Source organism: Pongo pygmaeus, chromosome 4 (genome assembly GCF_028885625.2).
Source record: "Pongo pygmaeus isolate AG05252 chromosome 4, NHGRI_mPonPyg2-v2.0_pri, whole genome shotgun sequence".
Lineage (NCBI taxonomy): Eukaryota > Metazoa > Chordata > Mammalia > Primates > Hominidae > Pongo > Pongo pygmaeus.
In genome coordinates, this window is record NC_072377.2 from 147,128,573 (window position 1) to 147,153,462 (window position 24,890).

At 44.0% G+C, this 24,890-nt stretch overlaps 1 protein-coding gene and 1 non-coding gene across 9 annotated transcripts in view; both read right to left on the minus strand.

Moving 5' to 3' along the window:
- Positions 1-24,890, minus strand: part of FGF1 (fibroblast growth factor 1) — a 108,007-nt gene that overhangs the window by 17,447 nt on the left and 65,670 nt on the right. For 6 of the 8 annotated variants that reach the window (XM_054488665.2, XM_054488664.2, XM_054488663.2 and 3 more), the window contains one exon: positions 4,174-4,376. In XM_054488665.2, the coding sequence (XP_054344640.1) occupies positions 4,174-4,342 (169 nt within the window). In that variant the 5' untranslated portion in view covers positions 4,343-4,376. Of the gene's footprint in view, positions 1-4,173; positions 4,377-11,254; positions 11,335-24,890 lie in introns of those variants that run through there. The other 2 variants (XM_063665590.1, XM_063665593.1) reach the window with 2 other exon arrangements.
- On the minus strand, positions 16,073-16,209 carry LOC129037710 (small nucleolar RNA SNORA36 family). Its single transcript, XR_008502937.1, has one exon. It is a non-coding gene; the product is annotated as a small nucleolar RNA SNORA36 family (small nucleolar RNA).

Genomic DNA, 24,890 nt, shown 5'->3' on the forward strand with positions numbered 1-24,890 from the left:
TTAAAACTCCTACATTCCTATGAGTGGGTGCTGTTGTCATTCTTGTTTTTAAAACAAGGAAACTGAGGCACATTGAGAAGTAACTGTCCCAGGATGATACAACTGGTGAGCAGCAGTGTTGGGACCTGACCTACACCCATCTGACCCACAACACAGATGTGTTTATTGAATCAGTTTGTGGGGCGGAACCACTGTCATGATGTTGGTGTTGGATGGTGGTGGGATACGGAAGGAGACTTAGTCCTGGAAGCCGAAGACGTGGTTGGTGCCAAGCCTTCCCAGTTAGGAGCTGGTTACGCCTGTCAACTGCAGTGTTCTTAGAGTGATAATAATTAGTAATTTCTCAAGGTTGTGATTAGGTGGAAGTGAAGGGGTTCAGCATAATGCCCAGCACATATCAGGGCTCATAGATGTTTATTGAATATATTGTTGACTTTGAATTTAGCTGCCACCAATATAATTCAGTCACTTATCAAATTAATGTTTACTGGGCATTTTACCAAGTGGCAGGCAATGTGCTAGACACAAAATTTGTAGTGTTGAGCAATAAGAGACAAAGTCCTTGTCCTCTAGGAGTCCAGTAGGAGGGAAAACCATTAAATAATCACACAAATCAATGGAGAATTATAACCCTGAGGACAGCTGCATGGTACGTGAGACACTCCTCAAATGCTTGTGTCTAAAATGGAACTGGCCATCTTCCCCTGGACCTGATCCTCTTCCAGGACCTCCCCCTCTCACGGTGACACCACTTACGTGTTCCCCTGAGTTGAAGCTTAGGGGCCAAGATGAGCCTTCTCACAAATTGTGCCCATCAGCCCTGGAATCTATGCAGCACGCCCTGGCTGATTCTGCCTGGCCTTCCTAGCATGGCAGCGTAACCAATGTTCACAGTCCATATTGGTAATTGCCTGCAGCACCGATCTAAGGAATGGTAATGGGACAAACCAAAACCCAAAACTGTCTTCTCTGCAGGCCAGAAGTCCACCAGTAGAGACATTTTACTCAGGTCTCTATTAGAATAGCCCACACACAAGCATCTGCCCTAGGGTTATACCACTATAAGAAAGGTTAGGTACTTGGAAACTCATTCTTGTAGAGGTAGGAAGAAGATACATTTGCCCAGGAATGATCAATGACTTGGAGACAAAGAGAAGCCGTGAAAGGAGTTATTTCTACTTTGTAGAGCTCAAAGGCATACGGTTCTATCTTGTGTGATTTGTTTAAATTTTTCGATTGGCTTTTAGAAACGCTGTTTCTGAAGGAAGTCTTAACGTGTGACTCTGTCACCTCAGTCTCTAATTATGCTCAAACTAGTGATCAAGGAATCAAAAATATCTCCTTGCCAGGCCGTGTGGATCACATTTAGTCAGGGAGCATCCGTCTCATGCCTGGCTGAGGCAATTCTGTTTCTCAATAACCCTTGAAACTCAGAAGGGCTCTGGCAGTACCACCACTGGGCAGAAGAGGGCGACAGAACCACATTCAGGGAGTACATCCGTGCCCAGGAGTCCTCTCACCTGCAGAATCCTAGTAAATAGAAGTTTCGCCCTTGTGAGGCACACTGGACAATGCTGCCATTCCCATTCCACAGGTGAGGAAACTGAGTCTCAGCGAGATTAAACGATTTTCCTGAAAATTATCTGGGAACACTAGAGACACTTCAATTTCTAGTCAGGAAAGGACTGGAAGAGTCCCAGGGCTGGGGGGCTTGAAGCTTCTTTTGCAGAGTTTGCAAACAGAAAGAATGCATAATGGCAAGAACGTTAATTGTCCAGGGCTGCTCCAGGTAGAAAGGGGCAAAGTAGGCTTGAACTCGAGCCTGCTGACTCGGCAGTGGAATATCCAGTTCCAGTACTGACAGGTACAGGGATGAGCTTCTGGCCACCCACCCCACTTACTCTGATCTCTGTCCTCTTGGTCCTTGTTCTTAGTTCCAGAGTAAGCAAATAATAGGCCCACACAATAACTCTGAGTGTTGGCAGAGAGAACCTGAATCTAAGCCTGCATCTAGCCCCTTGGCTTTCCTGGGTGGCAGTACTGTTAAAAAGAGGAGTCTGGAAGGTCCTTAAATACGACCCTGTGTTACCATATGCTAGGCTGATTATATGGAAAGCTTGATGATAATAACTGCAGTATGAACCAACACATGCTGTACTGTTCCTCTGTGCCAGCCACTGTGCCAAGAACTCTCACTATATTACCTCATTTAGCCCTCCCAAGAAACCTGTAAGGCAAGGAATATTAGTATCCTTTTTGTACATATGAGAAAAGTGAGGGTGAAAGGTGCAGTTGTCCAAGTTCACTTGGAAAATAATCTGGCGTTCCTTGAATGCAGAAATCCTCACCTGCACTCCCAGGGCTACGCTGTGCTGCTTTCTAGGGGCTCCTGACATCTCAAGTCAGGCGGCCAAATCCACTGTGGACTCCAGAAGTTGTGCCAGTGTTACACATCCAGAGTGCAGTCTGTTGTGCTAATGATGGAATGACAACAGTGAAGCCATTTTCCATTGCTACAGAAATTCCAGTATTGGAGCCTTTTGTTACTCCAGAAGTCAAGGTTTCCAGAAGAGCTAGCTTAACCCCAAGGAACATGTCACGAAGTTTGCCTTTCCTCTTGGGTTCTGAGGACCAGAGAGCATTCCCTACTTTTTCAGAAAATTGGTAAGACGTATTACGAACACTTAAAACCCAGAGGAATTAAAGCTTGTTCCTTTGTGTTGTGTGGGGCAGATCACGTGAGTTGTGTATCATGCCTGACACAATGGACTACAATCTAAGTTTGCTAATTTGCAGTGAACATTGCTTATGTATGCTTTTTAACAAACTAGAGTCTTTTTTTGCCTCATTCTGACACCTGTTTTTCACTGAGTATAAGGCATTCAGCAAGCCCATTTGAAGATAAGCCATCAAAACAAAGCCCAAAAGAGCTAATTCTGCAGCTGCAAGCCCCAGCCTCAGCCTTCTGGCTCCTCATCTCAAGGGTCTGTGTGGTGGGTGGGGAGGAAGGAACAATGTCACCCCATGTGTAAACGCCAGCGTCCATCCCCATTACCCGTGCATCTGAGGGTACAGCGTGAGCACCAGCGAAGTGGTCATTTGTACTTAGAGCCTGCAACCTCTGGTGCATGGTCCATGAATAATTAAGACCACCTGATATATAAACCATCATGTCAAAGTGAGTGTTTTGCATTGCATTTTAAAGCCAGTCCTACAGAAACTTCCTGCCTGCCTGTCTTCTTCTGTGTCTCCTGATTTTCCTTCTCTTGATTTGTGGCATGTTTGACTCTTGAGATTGCTGACCCTCTAAGCAGGGACTGGATCAGACTTTAGGCTTCTTTGTAACCTCTGATGCTGCAGTGGGACTCAGGGAATCTCAGATAACATCACGATAGGACCCGGACACCTAATATCAAACATGCACACCAATGCCAGAAGTACCAAAGCAGAAGGAAGAGATTTTTTGTACTTAGATAGTCAAGAAGATTCTTTTCTCCAGAGTCATACCTTCATTTATCAACACCTCTGAGAACCAGGCTGCCAGGAAGTCCTGGAAGAGATATTCAGCATTTGGCGCTAGTCGCTCCTACTCTCCAGTTTCTATAGGGTCTGGAGAATGACTTTACCACTGCCGGTTACCACAGCCACATCTGCGTGATACGCAGAGGGAAAGCTGCATAATTTATGATGTGTAAGACTACGATTATGAACTAGGATTTCACAAATCAAGCCCAGTGGAAACATAACCAGGAGAGTCAGCTGACTTGAAACGGAGCCCACATCTCCGTGCAGGATTTACCGCCATGCCCGTCTGGTTCATCCCATCATGAAGCGTGCAGGCCCCTGACTAGCCTTCGGGGCCAGATCTTTCACTAGTTACAGAAACCTGGGAAAACATACAGCGATTGAGCACCGGCAGCCAGTTCTGTTGGGTCAGCAGAGAGTGCTTTAAAAAACTTGAAATAGGACACGTTTGGGTAAGTGGTGGCCCCCACAACTTCCTATTTTCCAAACCCAGACATTTTACACATTTATGTGACTCCACCTCTGAATGTGTCATGCCCGGATAGAACCTTGGAGAAGCAAGTACCTGTACTTAAATATGCACCTTCCTCCCTCCTTGACTACAGAAGATGTCAGAAAGGGAAGGGGGTGCCATAGAGATGGGCTTACTGTGCTGGTCGCTCCTGTCCCTTGTCCCATCCACTGTGCCATCCGGAAGGATCCTCAAGAAGTGGCCCCCGTTGCTACAGTAGAGGAGTTTGGGCTTCTTGTAATTCCCTGGAGGCAGATTAAACTTCTCGGTCAGGGCTGTGAAGGTGGTGATTTCCCCTTCAGCCATGGCTCAGCAGCTGCTGCTTGTGGCGCTTTCAAGACTGTAAGAAATTGAACAAACTTATAGTCGGTTCTTCCAGCAAAGGCACAAAATGCACTTTGAAGAGAGGAAGGACAGCTCCAGGGCACAGGGCTCCTGGGTAGTGAGTAAGCACAGCCTGCCCAGGTGATGCCTGCAGTCCGCGGGCCTGTGAGGTGGCTGGTGGTTAAGGAAGGATGGTCCCAGGCCTGGGAGGGGTTTCCAGGGCATTTTTCTCTCTTCCCAATTGGACACAGCTTTGGACCAAACTGTGCATTTTTTAGAACTTCAAATTTAATCATCTGACCATGGGGAAAAAATCATGTTTTGGTCCCTCCTTCTGGTCCACACACATCCTCAAATTAAACACCGAAGTTGCACTAAAATAACACCCAGGGTCTGGCTGAAACCCACAAAAGCTGAGAGGCCAGGACCAAGGTTCTGCCCTCCACCCTTACGCTGCGTTGATGAGGTACCGTGAAGCAGATAGCACAGATGGCCTGGACGTTCGGGACCTGCAGCCAAAGGCACAGGAGGCCTTTCAGGGACACAACAGGGAAAGCAAAGGGTTAGTATGTTAAGGGAAACTTCTGGATTTGCTGGGGGAAACAGAACTGGAACCAGGGAAAAAGGCACAGACTGGGAGTAAGTGGGGTTTTTAAAGGGCAAACACCATATCAAAGGAAATGTTATGAGACAGATCATTATGAAGGCTATGCCTGGTTCCTGCCCATTCCGCAGCTTTCCACATAGCTTCATGTGGCACAGAGAAGGTGGGTCTGTCCCTTGCACGCAGGCTGTTTTCATCCTAGCTATTTTCTAATGTGAGATAGAACACAGAAACCACCATATTATATATAATATACCTTTAACATTATATGTAGCCACTACATACAAACTTATATTATTAATGTGAAAATGCATCACTTACACCTCAAAGGATTAAAAAGCAAAACCAATGAGCATTAGAATTGGTGAAAACATATACTTGCTCCACCATTTAGGAGAAGGAAGTGCTGGTGACTCTAAAAACTGAAAAGAAAGAGGCCAAAAAGAGACCAGGAAACTAATGTGTGAGCTGCGCTTTTTTTTTTTTTTTTTCCCGAGACGGAGTCTCTGTAGCCCAGGCTGGAGTGCAGTGGTACGATCTTGGCTCACTGCAACCTTTGCCTCCCGGGTCCCAGTTCAAGCAATTCTCCTGCCTCAGCCTCCCAAGTAGCTGGGATTACAGGAATGCACCACCACACCAGGCTAATTTTTACATTTTTAGTAGAGATGGGGTTTTACCATGTTGGCCAGGCTGGTCTTGAACTCATGACCTCGTGATCCGCCTGCCTCGGCCTCCCAAAGTGCTGGGATTACAGGTGAAAGCCACGGCGCCCAGCCTGGGAGCCGCACTTTGTAAGTGTGAGTAGTGAATGTGATCATCAATACATATTGATTATCAAGTGGTCTTAGAATAAAAATCATCATCCTCATTAACGTATTTTGGGCTACAGGTTATCTCAAGTAATCTCACCATAATCCCTTGAAATGGACACGAATATTATCCTCATTTTTAATAAAATCAAAGCTTAGAGATGCTCAGTGACCTGCCCAAGGGCAACAGCTAGTAAGCAATGGAGCTGAACCACAAAAGGGGTCTGGGAACAGAAAGCCCCAATTTGCCCTTGATCACCATGAAAAGGTTTAGTGACTTTATCAACACTTATCTTTTTATGAGGAGTGGGGTTTTTACCCATTGTCTGGCATGTACATCTGCCACCATTACCTTGTCATTCATATATTTATTTGTGACCCAAAGGTTGGCTAGTCTCCACCAACAGCCTCTCTTTTTGCCCCCATGCCATCTGTGAAACAAGACTCCATGGATCTCCTCCTTCTCCAGGAGAAGCCCACCCCAGCAGCTTCGTGAGCATCATGGAAGACCAGCAGCTACCCTGCCTTCCCTGCACTAACAATCCATCAGTGCCTGTAGCAGTCGTGTGGAGCTGCTCTCATAGGAGACGGTTCCATCATAAATCAAGACACCAATTACAATATGTCCCTATGACTTTAAAATGAGGGCTCGTGTTGGAAGCCTCCATCTGTTTTCTCTGCTCCTGGCATTTTAATGTTTCTGGTACATTTTTCCCACTCTGCCACCACATGGGCCAGCCATTGTCCCTGGTTTCAGCTACTGTTGGAGGTGCCTCCAAGAATCCCAAAGAGAATTTTGCATATATTTAAACTATATGCAAATATGCGAAATACATATTTTTAACTATATTTAAAGTCAGACCGTCCCAAATGTCCCCTCCATCCCATATGGTGAAACTTCGATCAATTCTTTTCACTTAATACAGCAACAGACAGAAAATAAACATAATATTACATATATATAATATATATAATTTTATTTATGTCAGTTTCACAGAGAGGATTGCAGAGTTTACCTTGCATAGTACAATCTCTCTCCATCCTCACTGTCTCTTCCAAACCTTTCTCTCTTATCCATAAGCCTCTAAGTCCTTCTGTGCCCACCTCTGGCTCTCTTACTCTCTCTCCCTCTGTGTCTCCCTCAGTCTGTCCACTCACTCCTGTCTCCACCCAGCCTCTCACTCTAACTCCTCACTTCACTCCCTTCTGGATCCACTTCTAATGTAAAGCAATTTAGCTTTTCCCAGTGTGGATATCTTTACCCCTCACCTCTCCATTAGCACACAACCATCACCAGATTCCCCTTCCTTAAAGTACAGCTAAGAGATAATGATTTTTTTCTTTCATTTGTTTTTTCCAACCACTTCCTAAGTTATGTACTTCATTTGGTACAGGAGACAATAATTATATACTAGTTGTTGCCACTTAACTGCACAAATAGTCATTTGTATTGTCAATCTTAGGTGGGCTGAATTTTGTTTCTCCTTGTCTCTGGACTTCCTCCAGTGTAGGTCCCCATTTGTCTCTGATTGTGGGGCAATTTCATGTTAAGAATGGCCTTTCAGGCCAGGCATGCTGTTTCATGCCTGCAATCCTAGCACTTTGGGAGGCCGAGGTGGGTGGATCACTTGAGGTCAAGCGTTCAAGACCAGTCTGGCCAACATGGCAAAAACCCATCTCTACTAAAAATACAAAAATTCGCCAGGTATGGTGGTGCATGCCTGTAGTCCCAGCTACTTGGGAGGCTGAGGCAGGAGAATCGCTTGAACCTGGGAGACGACAATTGCAGTGAGCCAAGATTGCGCCATTGCACTCCAGCCGGGCGACAGAGCGAGACTCCGTCTCAAAAAAAAAAAAAAAAAAAAAAAAAAGACTGTCTTTTCTTCTAGATTCTAGATCATGTGTGTATGAGCCATGCAGCCCAGACTTCACCACTGTGGAGTTTTCACTGGCTGAATGACCTCAGCCAGAGCCCAGCAGGTCCTCAGGGGCCCCTCCCTCCTGACCACAGTGTACCTGCAGTTATACAAGGCCACACCTCTGCTCTCTGCCTGCTCCCCTCAGTGAGAGGGACCATCATGAGGGTGCCTATACTGATGTCAGATGGCTCCCCAAACCCTTCAGATCCACACCTGAAAACCCGAAGGAGACATGTAGGCTCCTGAAAATAAGCCTGGAGTCAACATGAAACTGACAGAACATAATAGCTGAGATTGATGACTCAGCTGAAACATACAAAAAATGAAATCCCTTTTTGTTGCTAAAGGAAACCCCAGGGGCAAGAAAAGCCCTTATTTTAAACTTTATTTGTAATTTACCTATAGTTTGAGCAGTAGTTGGTCCAAAGTTCCTTGCCAATCCACTATTTGTTAAAGGATAGAAATAAAGGAAGTGTATGGCGTGATAAAGCCACAAGGCAGCAACATTAGCAGGCCCTTGGAGATTTACACAAATTGCTTTAATAAATGAATCCATTAACTAAGTGAAATCAGGCATTAAGTGTAATGGAAATTTATAAGCTCTGCTTCTTGTTACTATTTTCTTTTTAGTGGCTGTCAGAGGAGGGGATTGTCTGTTGTGTTGGGAAACGGAGAAGATCAAGCCCAGCGAACTCCGTGTCATCATTGTGCACGAAGCCCAGCCCTTTGAGATTTGGGGTATGGGTGAGATTTTAGGAAATCCAGATGATTTTTTTTGATTTATCAGTGACACCCAGGTTAGAGGAACACCAAGCCTATTGGAACATCTGTGTTAAGGCTGACATACTTTGTCAGCTGTGGCCTCTGGAAGGGAACCTGAACTCTGACACATGAACAGGATGTGGATAGTAAGCAACCACTTTGGCTCTGGGAACCCGGGCGAGTCATTCACTCCTTCTGAGATGTTTCCTCTAATAATTCTCATCCTGCCTCTCACACAGTTGTCTGAAGGATTAGATGGGTACAATATTCATACAGCACTTGAAAAATGGGAACTGACCTATAGGAGATAATAGTAACTGGTTATGTTGAGCTAGTTGGAGCCTGGTGTGATCTAAGTCAGCTGTGATTAAATGCTTAATTAAAAATAATTTTTTAATTGGTTTGAAAATAGAAGTTTTTCATTCCCATATTTGGCAGAAATGAGCTAAGCTCCTCCCCCTGTGATGTAAGCCACAAACATAGCAGAGAAGATGAAAGACGCAAAGGTAAGCCATGGTTATGTAAGAAAAAATCCTGGTCTGCATTTCAGACTCAGTTCTCAGCTTATCAACAGTTAATATAGTGACAGTTACTATATAGTTATTATAGTTATTTGCAAAGCCCATTATTTCTAGGAGACATTTGTGCTCAGCTTGGCCCTGGAAACTAAGCTGGAAGGAAAGACTGTGATGTGTTAAGAATCAAAGGAAGGCAAACACTGACATTTAATTTTTAGTTTTGTTTTTAATCCCTGTCATTGTGTAAGCAATGTGGAATACCCATGAAGGAGGATATTTTGCAAAGTGTATAAAGCCACTGAAGGTAGATGTGTAGACAGACACCTGTTAAGGTGATAATTGGATGTATCCTCAAACCCAGCATACACAAAATGGGCCTTAGCTTTGGTTCCAAATATGCTCTAAGTCCTTGCTCCCTGTGGCTATGAATGGCATCACCCAAAATCTTAACTCTTCCTTAGAGATATTAACTTTAAATTTTGTTAAGTCAAATATACATGTTAAATGTTAAAGGTAACTACTAAAAGAAAAGAAATAGAATGTATTTAGTCTAAGCAGCAACTGGTAGGGGTAAGGGGGATAAGGTGGAATAAATAAAACTGTGCTTATCTTCGTGACCAGCCTGATGAACATGGAGAAACACTGTCTCTACTAAAAATACAAAATTAGCTGGGCATGGTGGTGCATGCCTGTAATCCCCGCTACTCAGGAGGCTGAGGCAGGAGAATCGCTTGAACCCGGGGAGGCGGAGGTTGTGGTGAGCTGAGATTGTGCCATTGCACTCCAGCCTGAGCAACAGCGAAACTCCGTCTCAAGAAAAACAAAAAAACAAAAAACAAAAAAACCCTGTGCTATTCCAAAATAATCTAGAAAAAGAAAAAAAGAAAATAAAGTAAAAAAATTGCTCAAAATTAGGTGGCCAAACTAAATCCAAATATATGTATAATCACAATAAATGTAAATGTGCTAAATTTACTAGCTACTGTTTTTGTTTAAAATCCATCTGCACTCTGATTACAAGAGACACATTTAAAACATAATGACATAGAAAGGTTAAAAGCAAAAGAATGAAAAATAGATACCAGACAAATGTTAACAAAAAAATTGAAAACTCAGCTGGGCGCGGTGGCTCACGCCTGTAATCCCAGCACTTGGGGAGGCTGAGCGGGCAGATCACGGGGTAAGGAGATCAAGACCATCCTGGCTAACACGGTGAAACCCTGTCTCTACTAAAAATACAAAATATTAGCTGGGCTGGTGGCGGGTGCCTGTAGTCCCAGCTACTGGGGAGGCTGAGGCAGGAAAATGGTGTGAACCCAGGAGGCAGAGCTTGCAGTGAGCTGAGATCGTGCCACTGCACTCCAGCCTGGGTGATAGAGAAAGACTCCATCTCCAAAAAAAAAAAAAAAAAAAATTGAAAACTCGTGTGGCTATATTAATATCAGATAAAGTGGGACTAAGACAAAAAGAATGACTAAAGATAAAAGGAATTGCCACATAGTAGGTGGATTAATTCAACAGAAAGATATACAAATTCCAAACATGTATATATCTGATGACATAGCCTCAAAATACATAGAACAAAAATTGACAAATATGTAAAGAGAAAATGACAACTCCACAATTACAGTGGGAGATTTTATAATACATTTCTGTCATAAATGATAGAGCAAACAGACACCAAATATTAATATGTAGAAGATTGAAATACACAACTAGTAAACTTAATTGATGAGTGTATAAAAGAACCTTGTACCCAACAATGAAGTGAACATCATTCTTATCAAGGACACATGGAACATTTACAAAAATTGACCATGTACCAGGTCATAAGGCAAGACAACCCAAATAGAAAAATTTGTTTCATTCAGACTATTCTTTGGGCAGAATAGAAATCACTCCCACCTGTACAGTTGGTGACAATGCCCTTTCAGTTTTACCTTTTTAGTGTCTCCTAAAGCCATCCCCTTTTCTCCAGCCTCACTTCTGTTGCCTTAGCACAGATCCAGCACCTGTCTCACCTGGGCTGCTGCAGCAGGTGTCACCTTTCCAGCACTGCCTTTTTTCAATCCACTGTCAATTCTGCTGCTAGTGACCATTCTAACTCATCACTCCCCTGCTGTAGATCTTTGACTGGGTCATTGATTTCCCGTTGTCTTTCAAGATAAAACCCAGACTCCTGCCATGACCTGTGAGGCTCTCATCATTTGACCCCTTCTTAACCCTGTGACTTTTTCTCTTATTGGCCTCTTTTTATAGTCCCCCTACACCCTCATACTCACCCAGGTCTTAGCCCAAACATTCTGCTGCTGCCAACAGTATTTTCTGTCTCTCTCTCTCTCTCTCTTTCTCTTTCTCCCTCCCTCCCTCCCTCCTTCCCTCCTTTCCTCCACCCTTTCACCATGGTCTGACTAAGTCACACTCACCCTTCAAAAATTTAGCTGGATATTTTGGATATTTCCTCCTCGAGCAAGCCTTATTTGGACACATCCCCCAACCCTAACCTCCCTACTCTTTCTTAAAATTCACATATACCAGTTTAGGTGGGTTCATTCCCCCGTGTTCTCCCAACAGCAGACAGCATTTCCTTTACTTCACTGCAGCACTGGATGTAATTCCCATCTATATCCCCCTGCCTAAACTCTTCAGTGATTTCCCATTGCTCCGGGACAAAAACAAAAGCCTTGCTGTGGCCTACAGGACTCTGGGAGGTTCAGCCCTTACTTCCCGTCTGCCTCATTTCCCACCACGTCTCCCTCCAAACTTGCCTTCCATTTTCTGATTCCCTCCCACCCTAGGACCTTTGCCCATGCTGTTCCCTCTGGAGTGATGTTCCTCTCTTTCTCTCTACCCTACTCCCCTGGTTAACTCCTAGTTTTTCTTCAAATCTTAGTTCAACTCTCAATTCCTCATGAAAGCTTTTCCTGTCTTCCCTGAACTGAGTCAGGTTCCTCCAGTTCTCACAGGACCATTTAACATTTCTTCAAGGCTCTTGCTACCAGTGTTTCATTACACATTTACTCTTGTGATTATTTAATGTCTCTTTTCATGACTTGACTGTCAGCTCCATGATAGTACAAACCAATTGGTCTTGCTCACAATGGTATCCCAGTGCCTAGCAAAATGCCTGGCACCTAATGGGCATTTGATAAACATCTGTTGAATGAGCAAATGAATGTAATTTAACTACGTTTACTTGACTGACTCCTTCATTAGTCTCTGAGACCATGGGACAGAAACTATGCCTTTTCTTTCTATATCTAGCATTGAGCAAATACCTATGCATATTAGTGTCCTGTGAATTCTTGTTGATTGAAGGGCCAGTCCTTTCTCAGGAGCCTCTCGTGGAACATCTTATCAGACTACCTAATTAGCAGGTGCTGTCCTATAGGTATTGACAAAGAAGCTAAGCCAAGAGTCTAAATGTATTTTAATTGGGTTCAAATTAGGCCAGAATACCCTACCTTTGGTTAAAGGCAGGCTCAAACCCTGTCCTCATCTTGTAATAAATACTTCCTTATTTCTTTAAAGAAAATACTATGGAAATTAAGGATCTCAGAAAGGAAGTGATCAGCTCCTTTAGTCTCAAGTCTGAACTTATCTAACCAAGAAAAATATTTGTAGGGCCTGGAAAAAAAAATCCAGGTTTTTTTATTTCTGCCATGGCGTGTTAGGCTGGCAGGGACCCACCTTCCACTCCCTGGTGAAGGAAAGTTGCCGAAGAAAGGGAGGCAGTGTGTTCTTTGCTTTCTATTTCTTCTTCTCCACCCTCCATGATCTGTACTGAGTCTGAGGTAGGAGTGTAGCCATGGCTGACTGGCCTGGGCTAGCATCTCAGCATGCTGCCCCCAAACCAGTTCTGTTCCATGAGCTGAAATCTCATCTTCCATGGTTGACAGTAAACTGTGGACTTGACTATGGGATGGACTTGACAATGGTGTGCAGGAGACAGCTCCCACAAGCTCATGAAAGCCAATTATTAAATATTCAGGAATTTTACTATTATTAAATCATTAATATCTTGAAATCAACCCTGGTGAGAATATTTATATCATAGAAATTGGCAAATGCCAGGGCTTTTAAAATTCTCCTTTTTTTTCCCCTCTGATAAACTTGGGTTTGAATCCTGGTTGGACACTCACTAGTAAACGACTCATTCTCACAGTGCCCCAGTTTCCTCATCTGCAAAATGGGGCTGCATAACAGTAGCTATTGAACAGAGTCACTGCAATCTCAGCACTTGAGAACTTGTACGCGTCTGATAGATGTTAGCTTGACTATCACCAGCTGTGTACCCTTTTGTCACTTTTTTTTTTTTTTTTTTTGAGACAGAGTCTTGTTCTGTCGCCCAGGCTGGAGTGCAGTAGCACGATCTCGGCTCACTGCAACCTCCACCTCCCGGGTTCAAGTGATTTCTCCAGCCTCAGCCTCCTGAGTAGCTGGGATTATAGGCACATGCCACCACGCCCAGCTAATTTTTGCATTCTTTTAGTAGAGACGGGGTGTCTACCATGTTGGCCAGGCTGGTCTCAAACTCCTGACCTCAGGTGATCCACCTGCCTCAGCCTCCCAGAGTGTTGGGATTACAGGCGTGAGCCACCGCGCCTGGCCCCTTTTGTCACTTTTACGAATCATCTGGTGTTGATTTAGGATTGAACAAACTTGATTTTTCATATTTAGAAATATTTTGTGTCATTTCATTAAAAAAAATTTTTTTTTTTTGAGATAGGGTCTTGCTCTGTCACCCAGGCTGGAGTGCAGAGTGCAGTGGTACACTCATACTCACTGTAGCCTCAAATTCCTTGGCTCAAGTGATTCTCCCACCTCAGCTTCCCAAGTAGCTGGGACTACAGGCATAGGCCACCATGCCTGGCTAACTTTTTTTTGTTTGATTGTTTGAGACAGAGTTTCGCTCTTGTTGCCCAGGCTGGAGTGCAATGGCACAATCTCGGCTCACTGCAACCTCCGCCTCCTGGGTTCAAGCAATTCTCCTGCCTCAGCCTCCTGAGTAGCTGGGATTACAGGCACCCGCTACCATACCTGGCTAATTTTTGTATTTTTAGTAGAGACGGGGTTTCACCATGTTGGCCAGGCTGGTCTCGAACTCTGGACCTCAGGTGATCCGCCTGCCTCAGCCTCCCAAAGGGCTGGGATTACAGGCGTGAGCCACCATGCCCGGCTGCCTGGCTAACTTTTAAAATTCTTTTTTGTAGAGATGGGTCTCACTGTGTTACCCAGGCTGGTCTTAAACTTCTAGGCTCAAGCAATCCTCCCACCTCGGCTTCACAAAGTGCTGGGATTACAGGCATGAGCCACCATGCCTGGCCCATTTAGTAATATTTTAAGAGTATTCGAAAAATACCATGTTCTAAGTGATAGGTTAGAATTTTCCATTGTCATTTATAAGCACTGATGCACTCCTCTCATTTGCTTAGGTGCTCAACATGATGTGCTAGTGATGAATTTTCAGTATATTTCATGGGTCTACATGTGTTACTGTTCAGGATGACAGAGAATGTGCTTAATAGTCTTTCTCTTCTGTTCTTTAATTTAGGATACTTTTAATTCTAAAGACTCCCCAAGTCACTGAGAATGAACTGTCCCCTGGTTTCTAGAATCAAATATTATTTGAGGGAGATCAAGATGTCACATACTCTAGAAGTCAACAACTTCTACTCAGTGCCTGCCATGGGCAGAATGCTGCAGATGTCCTGGAAATTTAAAAAAGAAAAGAAAGAAAAAGAAAGACCTGAGATCCCTAATCCACAATTCTGAAATTCAAAAGGCTCTGAAAGCTAGAAGTTCTTTCACAACAGATCGTGGCAAAACCTGGCCCAAACTGTCCTGAGACTTAAAGTCTATTTGTTTTGCTTTGTGTTAATAATACTTATATAATCTGGTACAGTTATTAATGTGTTTGATTCTAGGGTAGTGTCCCAGACACCACTGGAGTTGTTCCATAATATACAATATATGCGCCATACTACCTCGCTAAAATTATCCAAATTCGAGATTCTGAAACATATCTAGCCCAAGGCTTTTCAAATAAGGGAGTATGGGTTGGTAGTAGAAATCAGTTGCTGCCTTTAAGGAGTTTACAATTTAGCCACACCAGACTCATCAAGCCATGTTTCAGACAAGAGGGACATAGATGCTTGCATCTAGTGTAACTGGCAGGAAGTGGGGGCTGTTATCTAATCCAGCTGTGTCACCAAACAGCTCAGTCCCAGCCCCAGCTTGCACACTTCTTAACGAAGAGTAGAGAACTACAAGCAGACACACACACACGTGTCCTGTAGTGTCCTTTATTTCTTCCCTTGATTCTGTATGTTTTTTCCCTGCAGTCTGGCTTATTCATCCACAAAACACTCCCCCTCATAGAGCATCATTCAGTTGGAGGTCAGGAATTCTTTTAAGTGCTTAGAGAAAACAGTATCCACTCCAAAAGAAAAAACAGAGTGCTCCCTGGTGCAATGGCGTGCTCTGCCGGCCCCCATTCTGTCTGGACTTTAATGGTACACCACGGTCCAAACCATCCTGCCGGCCCTGGGCCATCCTGAAGACCTGCACACATCTTAAATGGAAATATCCTTCCTGCAGACGGACACATTAAAGCCCCAGGGCTTCACACCAAATGCAAAGTGATTCTGCAGGGGTTCTGGCAGCCCTTCGCCACCTCCTTTAGCCTTCTCTCACTGATGTGTCTCCAAAAATCTTTTGAATCTGTTGTTGTGCAAGTTACAATTTCCAGAACCAGCCCAGCAAGGACATTCCTTTCTCTAAATCAGCCAACCTTCCAGCTTATAGGAAGATGGTCTGTTGGCTGCGTCTTTTTTTTTCTTCCCTCTTGACCTAGAAAATTTAGCTTCTCCAGACACAGTCTTTTGAAGTATGTGTTTGTTATCTCTTTAGAAATGCTGAGGGCTTGCCCTACCATTTGTTACTCAATAGCCGACTCTGGACCTACCCGTAAATAATAAAATATGTCCACAAATAATAATATAATGACCCTTTTTGAACATTTACTGTATGCCAGATATGGTTCTAAGCACATTACATTAATTAATCCTCAAATTCTGTTAGGAAAATATTTTTGTTTTTGTTTTTGGCTAGGAAGGAAATGAATAGAATAATATTCTCTGTGCAATCACCTACCCTAGCCTGTTTTAATGCCCCAATGTTCCAAAGTTTAATTAACAGAAAAGGGAAGCTGTCCTCGACTGAACTCAAGGCATTGTCTGAGTTCCCCCATTTGGCAGCTAAGGAAGTGAGGCTCAGAAAATTTATGTCATTTTTCTAAGGTCATACCACTAAATATTAAAAGTAATGGCAAAAGCGCAATTACTTTTGCACCAACCTAAAACGTGTTTGAGCTGAGATCTGAAGGTAGGGTTTGCTGACTCCAGAGTCCACTATTTTCATTGCTGAATAAATGTGGATAAGAGAATAAAATGCCCCTTGAACTGAGTGACCCTTGAGCTTCTCTATTCTTTTTACTCTACCAGCCCCTGGAACGTGTACAGCCCATTCGTTCATATTCTAAAGGAGATATCTGTTTTTATTGAATGGAACTTTGCAAGTTCCTCCCCTGATGGCCTGTCCTCTTCACGAGGGTGCAGCGTCCCACCATCAGCACTTTCCTGATTGTCACTCCTGTGCCTCCTTTAGGCGACCCTGCAGCCTGTGAGACCATCTTGGCCCTTGTCAGGGCAGCCATTTGCCATTGCAGATGAAGGGTTGGGGAGAGGCCAGAGACTCCTTCAGACTGGGTTGGAAATGTCATGAAAATGGAAATTCTCACAACCTGAGAGTCATAGACCTGGATTTGGGTTTCTGCTGTGTCATTAAGTTCTTGCAAACCAGGCAGGTCACGTAACCTTTCTGGTCCCCAGTTGTCTTCTCTGTAAAATGAAGCTGTTAAGAGCTCAGATCTCATCATGTTGCCATGAGGAAGGAATAGGACAAGGCCCAGGAGGGAGCTTGCATATAGTGAGTGCTAGGAAATGTCAGCTATCATTATCCTTGTTAGTATGAACCTGTGTTTAGTGAGTTGATTATCTGAACTTTGATAGCAGTTGGGGTTTCACGGAGCATTTGGGATGAATAAACAAGCATCTCTGGATAGCTGTTGTGTAGACACTATATGAGGTACTTCATAATCATTTTGTATTTGCTGTTCCTCTATCATATGGGCTAGATGAACACCTCTCCTTCTTCTCCAGCCAAGAGAAGTGTGATGCAGAGAGACTGGACAGCTTACCAAAGCAAATCTGTGGCTTAGTCAATAATAAAACCCTCAGTCCCGAAATACCAGTTTATAATGTCATCCCCATTTCCAAGGGGCCCAGCCTCCCTCAAAACATTAAAAAATAAAAAGGACAAAACTCACATTTCTGCTAGACAGACAATATCCAGGCATCTCTGGAAGAACAGTTAGCAATCCCAGCATATGGGTTTGTGTATTAAGGTGCTTGGATATGAAGAAGGAATGTAAACCCTGTGGAGCTCGTTTCATATATCAGACTCCATTCTGGATCTTGAAAGGGGGCCATGGAGGCCCCAGCATTCCCCAAGCACCACGCAGGAAGCAGGCAGGGGAGCAGCGCCCAGGATATGCAAAGTGACCCAGTTGGAATCACAGCCAAAGGGCAGGAAGAAAACAGTCACTTGCCCCAGTGCTAGCCTTCAAGGGCCAAGTTTTTGCAGAGCCTACACTAGGACAATGTAAAACTTGTGTCTTTTTGCATTTTTTCTTTTTAAGGATGTGGTCTATTTTTAGAGGTTCCATATGCTTGCCAACTCCCTTTGATCCCACATAAACAGTCCAAAAGGAACCATTCTCCCATTTGCACTGTTTGCTCCCTGTTTCAGCACCACTGACGGCTCTCATTGTCCCGTGACCACATCATTAGTATTCTACACCTGGCTCCACTCACAACCCAGCTATTGGCAGGCAAAGGAATCCTCCTTTATGGGAAGGAGATGGTGCAAGAGAACATCACCAAAGGCCCCAGGACATGACTGATGTCTGATAAGGGAGGAAAGGGCTTGGAGGTGAGTTAAAATCTTGAATCCAAGAAGCTATACTAAGAGATAAGTCTGCCTTGGTATCTAGCATCTTCAGGAAGGTGCACATTGCAGTCAAGATGTCATTTATCAGGGCTGGGCGTGGTGGCTCACACCTGTAATCCCAGCACGTTGAGAGGCCGAGGCGGGCAGATCACGAGGTCGGGAGTTTGAGACCAGCCTGACCAACATGATGAAACCCCGTCTCTACTAAAAATACAAAAAATTAGCGGGGCGTGATGGCACGTGCCTGTAATCCCAGCCACTCGGGAGGCTGAGGTAAGAGAATCACTTGAACCCAGGAGGCAGAGGTTGCAGTGAGCCGAGATCACACCATTGTACTCCAGCCTGGGTGAAAGAGCGAGACTCCGTCTCAAAATCATGAGGCTAGATAGAGATAGTTGCCAATAACTCTGTCAGTAAACTCATCCATCAAACATGGCCTCTCATGGGAGTTTTCTTTAACTTTGGCAGGTAGCTCAAAACATGGTTTGCTTTTATCCCTTCAACTCCTCATGGTTTTTCTCCTTGTTTCTTTTTTTCTAACTGACCTTTCAAAGCCATTTATATCCTTCATGTCCACTGCCCCCTGTCATGTTTAGAGATTAAAGAATCACTATGTTGGGTGGGGTTGTTTGAAAAATGGAGAATTTTGAATTTATTGGCCTTTGAAAGCAGATTAGGCAACAAGAAGTAAGGAGGAACGTCAGAGTGACTTCTCCTTGCTTCTCGGAGCTGCCATCTTTTCGCACATAATTCCTCTTCACATTCAAGATCCTGCATTCCTGGACTCCTTTTTGGCATTGTCAGGTTCAGTGGGCTCTTATGAAGTTTGATAAATCTAGATGTTTAGATAGGCCCCTGGGGTGGGGCAGACAGAAGGCAGAACTTTTCCTAGTGTTTCATGATATTGTACTCTTGAACCCTCAGTGGTGAGAGCAACTTTTCTATAGATCTGTTCAAAACTTTCCAGTTAGTAGATTGTAAAATTTTATACAATGTAGGAAGTTTGATAGGCTTGATTTGCAAAAATTATTTTTCTGTGTGTAACAGGTTCTTGCTCTGTTCCCCAGGCTTTAGTGCAGTGGCACGAATACAGCTCACTGCAGCCTCAAACTCCTGGGCTCAAGCGATCCTCTTGCCTCAGCCTCCTGAGTAGCTCAGACTACAGGCACGCACCACCACAACCAGCTAATTTAAAAATATATATATTTTTAGTAGAGACAAGGTCTTGCTATGTTGCCCAGGCTGGTCTTGAACTCCTGGGCTTAAGCAGTCCTTCCACCTTGGCCTTCCAAACTTCAGGGATTATAGGCATGAGCCACTGCGCTGGGCTGCAAAAATTTTCATTAACACATAACATTTCCAGGCAGAGCATTTGCCTCCGAACCCAATTGCGTTAGGCCCAGCCTATCTAAGGAAGCCCTCCTGACTTCCTTGTCCTCTATCTCAGACCGAAATGTGTTTCTTTCATGACAATTATGATAATTTAGGATTGTGTTTACTTTTTTGTTTACTTCTTATTGTCTGTCTCACTCCACACAACTGTACATGCACACTAATGTAAGCCTCGTAGGGGCCCATTTCAAATTTGTTTTGCTCACATTATCACTGTTACTCATCCTGTCTTTATTATTATTATTATTTAATATTTTGTTAATCACAGATTTTTTGCATTAAATTGGATTTTTGAAAAATACTGCATTAAAATATGATATTATATATACATATATATATATATTTTTTTTTTTTTTGAGATGGAGTCTCGCTCTGTTGGCCAGGCTGGAGTGCAGTGGCATGATCTCGGCTCACTGTAAGCCCTGCCTGCCGGGTTCAAGTGAGTAGCTGGGATTACAGCTGCCCACCACCACGCCCAGCTAATTTTTGTATTTTTAGTAGAGACGGGGGTCTCACCATATTAGCCAGGATGGTCTCGATCTCCTGACCTCGTGATCCGCCCACCTCGGCCTCCCAAAGTGCTGGGATTACAGGCGTGAGCCACCGCGCCTGGCCTAAAATATGATTTATCTTGAGTGCTTGAGTACATTTTTACCCAAAGCAAGTGCCTCCCCCACCTCCCCCTAGTCCCAGCTGTGTTAGCTGGCTGACTTCTCTGAGGTCTGCTAATCGAGCCCTTTGACTGCCGTGAGGGGTTATCACATTTAAGTACTTATTACCAACCCCGCTGTCCACAGCAGGTCCAATTCACCAGCAGCTCCTATCTTACCTTCTGAAATAGCCCCATCTTTTGTTCTTGGCCCCCTCCCATCACTTTTACACACAGAGCCAGAGAGATCTTTTAAAGTTTATATCAGATTGGCTACTCCCTAGCTTAAAACCTGTCATGACTTTCCATTTCCATAAAGTAAAATCCAAACCCTTACCATGGCCTATGAGACTCTGTATGGTCTGGCCTCACCTACGGCTCCTCCCTCCCTTTGTCCCTCTATTCCAGCCGCTGCATGTACCCTTGGGTCCTTGAGCCCACTATGGTCTCCTCCGTATGGCTGCCTTCCTACAAATTGGTCCCTCTGCAGCAGTCCCCTTCCCTAACAGTTTCCCATGGGCTGCCTCCCATGCCCCTTTCAGAGGGCAGCTAAAGTACCACCACCTCAGAGGTCTTCCCTGGTCTCCCCAACTAAGGTAAGTTCCTTCTCTACCTCCATGATTCTCTTTTGCAGCCTCTTGTTCTCTTTCTTCCAACATTCACCATCATCTGTAATTAATTATATATCCATCCATGCGTTTCCTTGTTTGACGTCTTTTTCCCACGCTAGACTGTAAGCTGCTGGAGGACAGAAGCCATGTTTATTCAACACCTTCTGCCCAGCCCTCAAACGATGGCCAGCACAGACGAACTGCTCAGATATTTATTGAGTAAATGAGGGAGGGAGGGAACAAATGAACAGATAAATTTTCAGCTTGTAGAATCTTGACCTAAGGACTCTGCTACACACTAAGGGACTTCAATGTCCCATTCTACTCTTTGTTGTAATGAACTTTGCTCTTCTAAAGCAAGTGTTTTTCCCCAAGATTATTTTTATAGAAAAAAGTGAAGCAAATATAGAGATAATTATTGATTCTCGCTCATCAAGTCCCTGTTCCCTATCACCAACATCCTCCTGAGAGCCTGCTGCAGAATTCCTGGGAACCACAGGAAATACGTCCACTAACCACTTGAAAAACATTTATAAAAATAGACCGGACTTGACCTTCTTCCTGTGGAAGGGCCTCTTTCCTCAGGGCAAACATTGCAAAGAAATTTTATCTCTTCTTAGGAACCTCTCTTTCCAATCACTTTCCCAGCAGGATTTATCTGGACATTCTCAGAATCATGTTCTGAAATTATTTCCCCACTGGCTGGGTCATCACTTGAGCAAATTGCTTATGTATTATTTCCATGCTATTGTTTTTATATTAAAATGATAAGATAGAAATCAAGACCTGGGGGAACTATTGGGATATTTCAGTGCACAGACATTCCAGTAGGGGTAGCTTTATCCTCACCAGGGGTTAACACCCATTGCTTCAGACTTCAATACAGGTGCGCTGCCTTCCTTACTTTGATCATTATCCTATCAACTCATTCCTTACTTTTAAATTTTATTTAAATTAGCTAATTTTTTTTTTTTTGAGACGGAGTCTTGCTCTGTCGCCCAGGCTGGAGTGCAGTGGCACAATCTCGGCTCACTGCAATCTCCGCCTCATGGGTTCAAGTGATTCTCCTGCCTCAGCCTCCCCATTAGCTGGGACCACAGGCGTGTGCCACCACGCCCGGCTAATTTTCTTGTATTTTTAGTAGTGATGGGGTTTCGCCGTGTTGGCTGGTCTTGAACTCCTGACCTCAGGTGATCCACCCACCTTTGCCTCCCAAAGTGCTGTGAGTACAAGCGCGAGCCACCGCGCCCCGCCTAATTTTCTTATTTAAAGCAAGCTTTATCTCCCTGGTGTAACTGCAAAAATTTCCTATAAATAGAAGGCAGTGATAAAGATCAATACAATGAAGCACAGCAATGGCATTGACTTCTGCTTAGATGCTGCCTCCTGTATGCTGAGCTCTTTTGGTTATAAAGAGAGAAGAGCAGTTCTTCTAGGGAAGTTGAAAACATAATTGTCCCAAGACAAGGTTTTCTCCTTGAGTAACCAAAATGACTAAGGAGACTTAAAGATGGGGGCTTCCTTTCTCTCTGCAGTGTTGTTCAAAGATACTTCTCAGTACCACTCAGAATTCTCTTATCAACAGGAGCACATGTATCATACTTTTGGGAAACAAAGAAATAATATTTAAGGTCTGTTGCTTTAGTGTTGTATCAATTCAACAAAGCAGGGGACATCAGTCCACTTACAAACCCTTAACTATAAGAGAGTGATATAAAAATTAGAAAATACAGATAAACAATAAAAAGTTTTAAAAGATTGTCCATGATCTTATCTGCCAGAGATACCTTCTGTTAACTTTTCTGTTCATAGAGATTAAGCATCTTACAAAGCAGAATCATATATAGAGAGTGAACTGTTTTATAACCTGCTCTTTTATGATCTGACTTTACTCAATACATTAGGAATTTCCCCCTCATTAATAAACAGAAACCTACACCTTCATTTGTAATGGTTGCGTAGGAGTCCACGACAGGAACATGCAAAACTGTGTCAACTAATCTTTTATTGTTGGACATTTAGGTCGTTTACTTTTTTTTTTTTTTTTTAGACGGAGTCTTGCTGTGTCGCCAGGCTGGAGTACAGTGGCACAATCTCGGCTCACTGCAACCTCCACCTCCGGAGTTCAAGTAATTCTCCTGCCTCAGCCTCCTGAGTAGCTGGGACTACAGGCGCCCGCCACCACACCTGGCTAATTTTTTGTATTTTTAGTAGAGACAGGGTTTCACCATCTTGGCCAGGAAGGTCTCAATGTCTTGACCTCGTGATCCACCTGCCTCGGCCTCCCAAAGTACTGGGGTAGGTTGTTTACTTTTTATCACTATTATAAGCAAAACTGCTGTAGTCTTCTTTGCCAACTATCCCATTACTTCTTTGGGAAGAATTTATGGAAATGGAATTACTGGGGGAAAGCACATGCATTTTATTAAGGCTTTTACTCAGACATTTCCGAATGTGTGTACCTTTTACAGGCTTGAGTTCCATTTTTACTCCTTGACTTCTCTCTACTTCCTTTCTGATGTATATGTCTGCTCTTTAAGGTAGAAGATAAATTAATGTGAAAGTTTTAGATCTGTTGACTTTGGTGTCAAAATCTCCTTGTAAAAGAAGAGGCTTGCTTCCTTTGCCTAAACTTCCTCTGAAGACATACAGTAGCATTCATGGAATTTCCCTGCACCCATTTTTGTGCACGTACCCTACCTGAGGGATGCTCCTCCAGCAGTGTGGGCCTGTGACTCTTGCCGGAGTCCAGCATGCCCCAGGCTCATGGGGAGCAGAATGCCCACTGCAGCATTGGCTGAAAGCAGCTTTGGACTTGCCTTTTGCCTTTGACTCTTTGGGTCCCAATTTACTGCCTTGCTATTCCACCATCAGAGGTGTCTCAGCTCCGACCTCTGTTCGAAGCTCATCCCCTGACTTCTGACCTCTCCTCCACTCCTGGCATCTGTTCAAAGCTCAGCTCCTCCATGAATCTCCAGGCACTAATAACTCTGTTGAATCAAGACCTCCCTCGGCCGGGCGTGGTGGCTCACGCCTGTAATCCACGCACTTTGGGAGGCCAAGACGGGCGGATCACGAGGTCAGGAGATCAAGACCATCCTGGCTAACACGGTGAAACCCTGTCTCTACTAAAAATACAAAAAAAAATTAGCTGGACGTGGTGGCGGGCGCCTGTAGTCCCAGCTACTCGGGAGGCTGAGGCAGGAAAATGGCGTGAACCCGGGAGGCGGAGCTTGCAGTGAGCCGAGATTGTGCCACTGCACTCCAGCCTGGGCGACAGAGCAAGACTCCGTCTCAAAAAAAAAAAAAGAACTTCCTCTAGTGAAATCACCTCTCTAAAGTTTTATGTGTGTTCCTTTTATCCACTGTGACCACATCTCCCACTTATTAAATGCAGGGCTTTTGTGCCTGGCACAGAGCATAGTGTATTGAAGTAATACTTGCTGAAATAAGAATCCAGCCAGTCTCCCAGATTGAAGTGAGGCTTGGCACAGCCAACTTAAAAATGGCAGACGGTTGTGAATTCTTGCTCACTCAGCATTCCAAACGGTATCCTTGTATTTAAAATAAGAGACAGCCTAGATTCAGGGTAAGAACCATGGCTGGAGTTCAGACCCCTTGCCACTGAGCAGATGTGTGACTATAGGCCAGTTGCTAGCCTCTCTGAGTCTGGTTCCTCATCTGAATAGTACTTACTCATAGAGTTGCAAAGATCAAATTTGATAATAACATGTAGAGGGAATAGTCCAGTACGCAGCATGTGATAAGATCACCACAAATAGTATTATTAATGTCTTTCATCCTTTGGGAGTTCACAAAATAATGAAGCCTCCCTCCTCAGTTTGGACTGCAGAGCTCCTGGCTCCTGCACTTTTGTGGATAATGGGACTGTTTGACTTTCTCTAAAAATCTGCTGACTCTGCCCTTCCACGGAGGAGGGAAAATAGTTGCTTTGGTTATTGCTTTTCTTTTTTTCTTTTTTTTTTTCCACGACTCCTTGTAACAAAGAGTAACAAATAGTCAGGCTAAGTAATTAGCCAGAACAGGATAAGTCTCACCAGATGTCCCCAGGTCGATTGCTTGTTGTTGCACAAAGCTGTATAATTTGGAGTTCTTCTTTTGATTTTCTTGTACCTTTTCCACTTAATTTAAGTATCAGAAAGGCAGGGGCTGAATGTCTTAAGGGAGACTTAC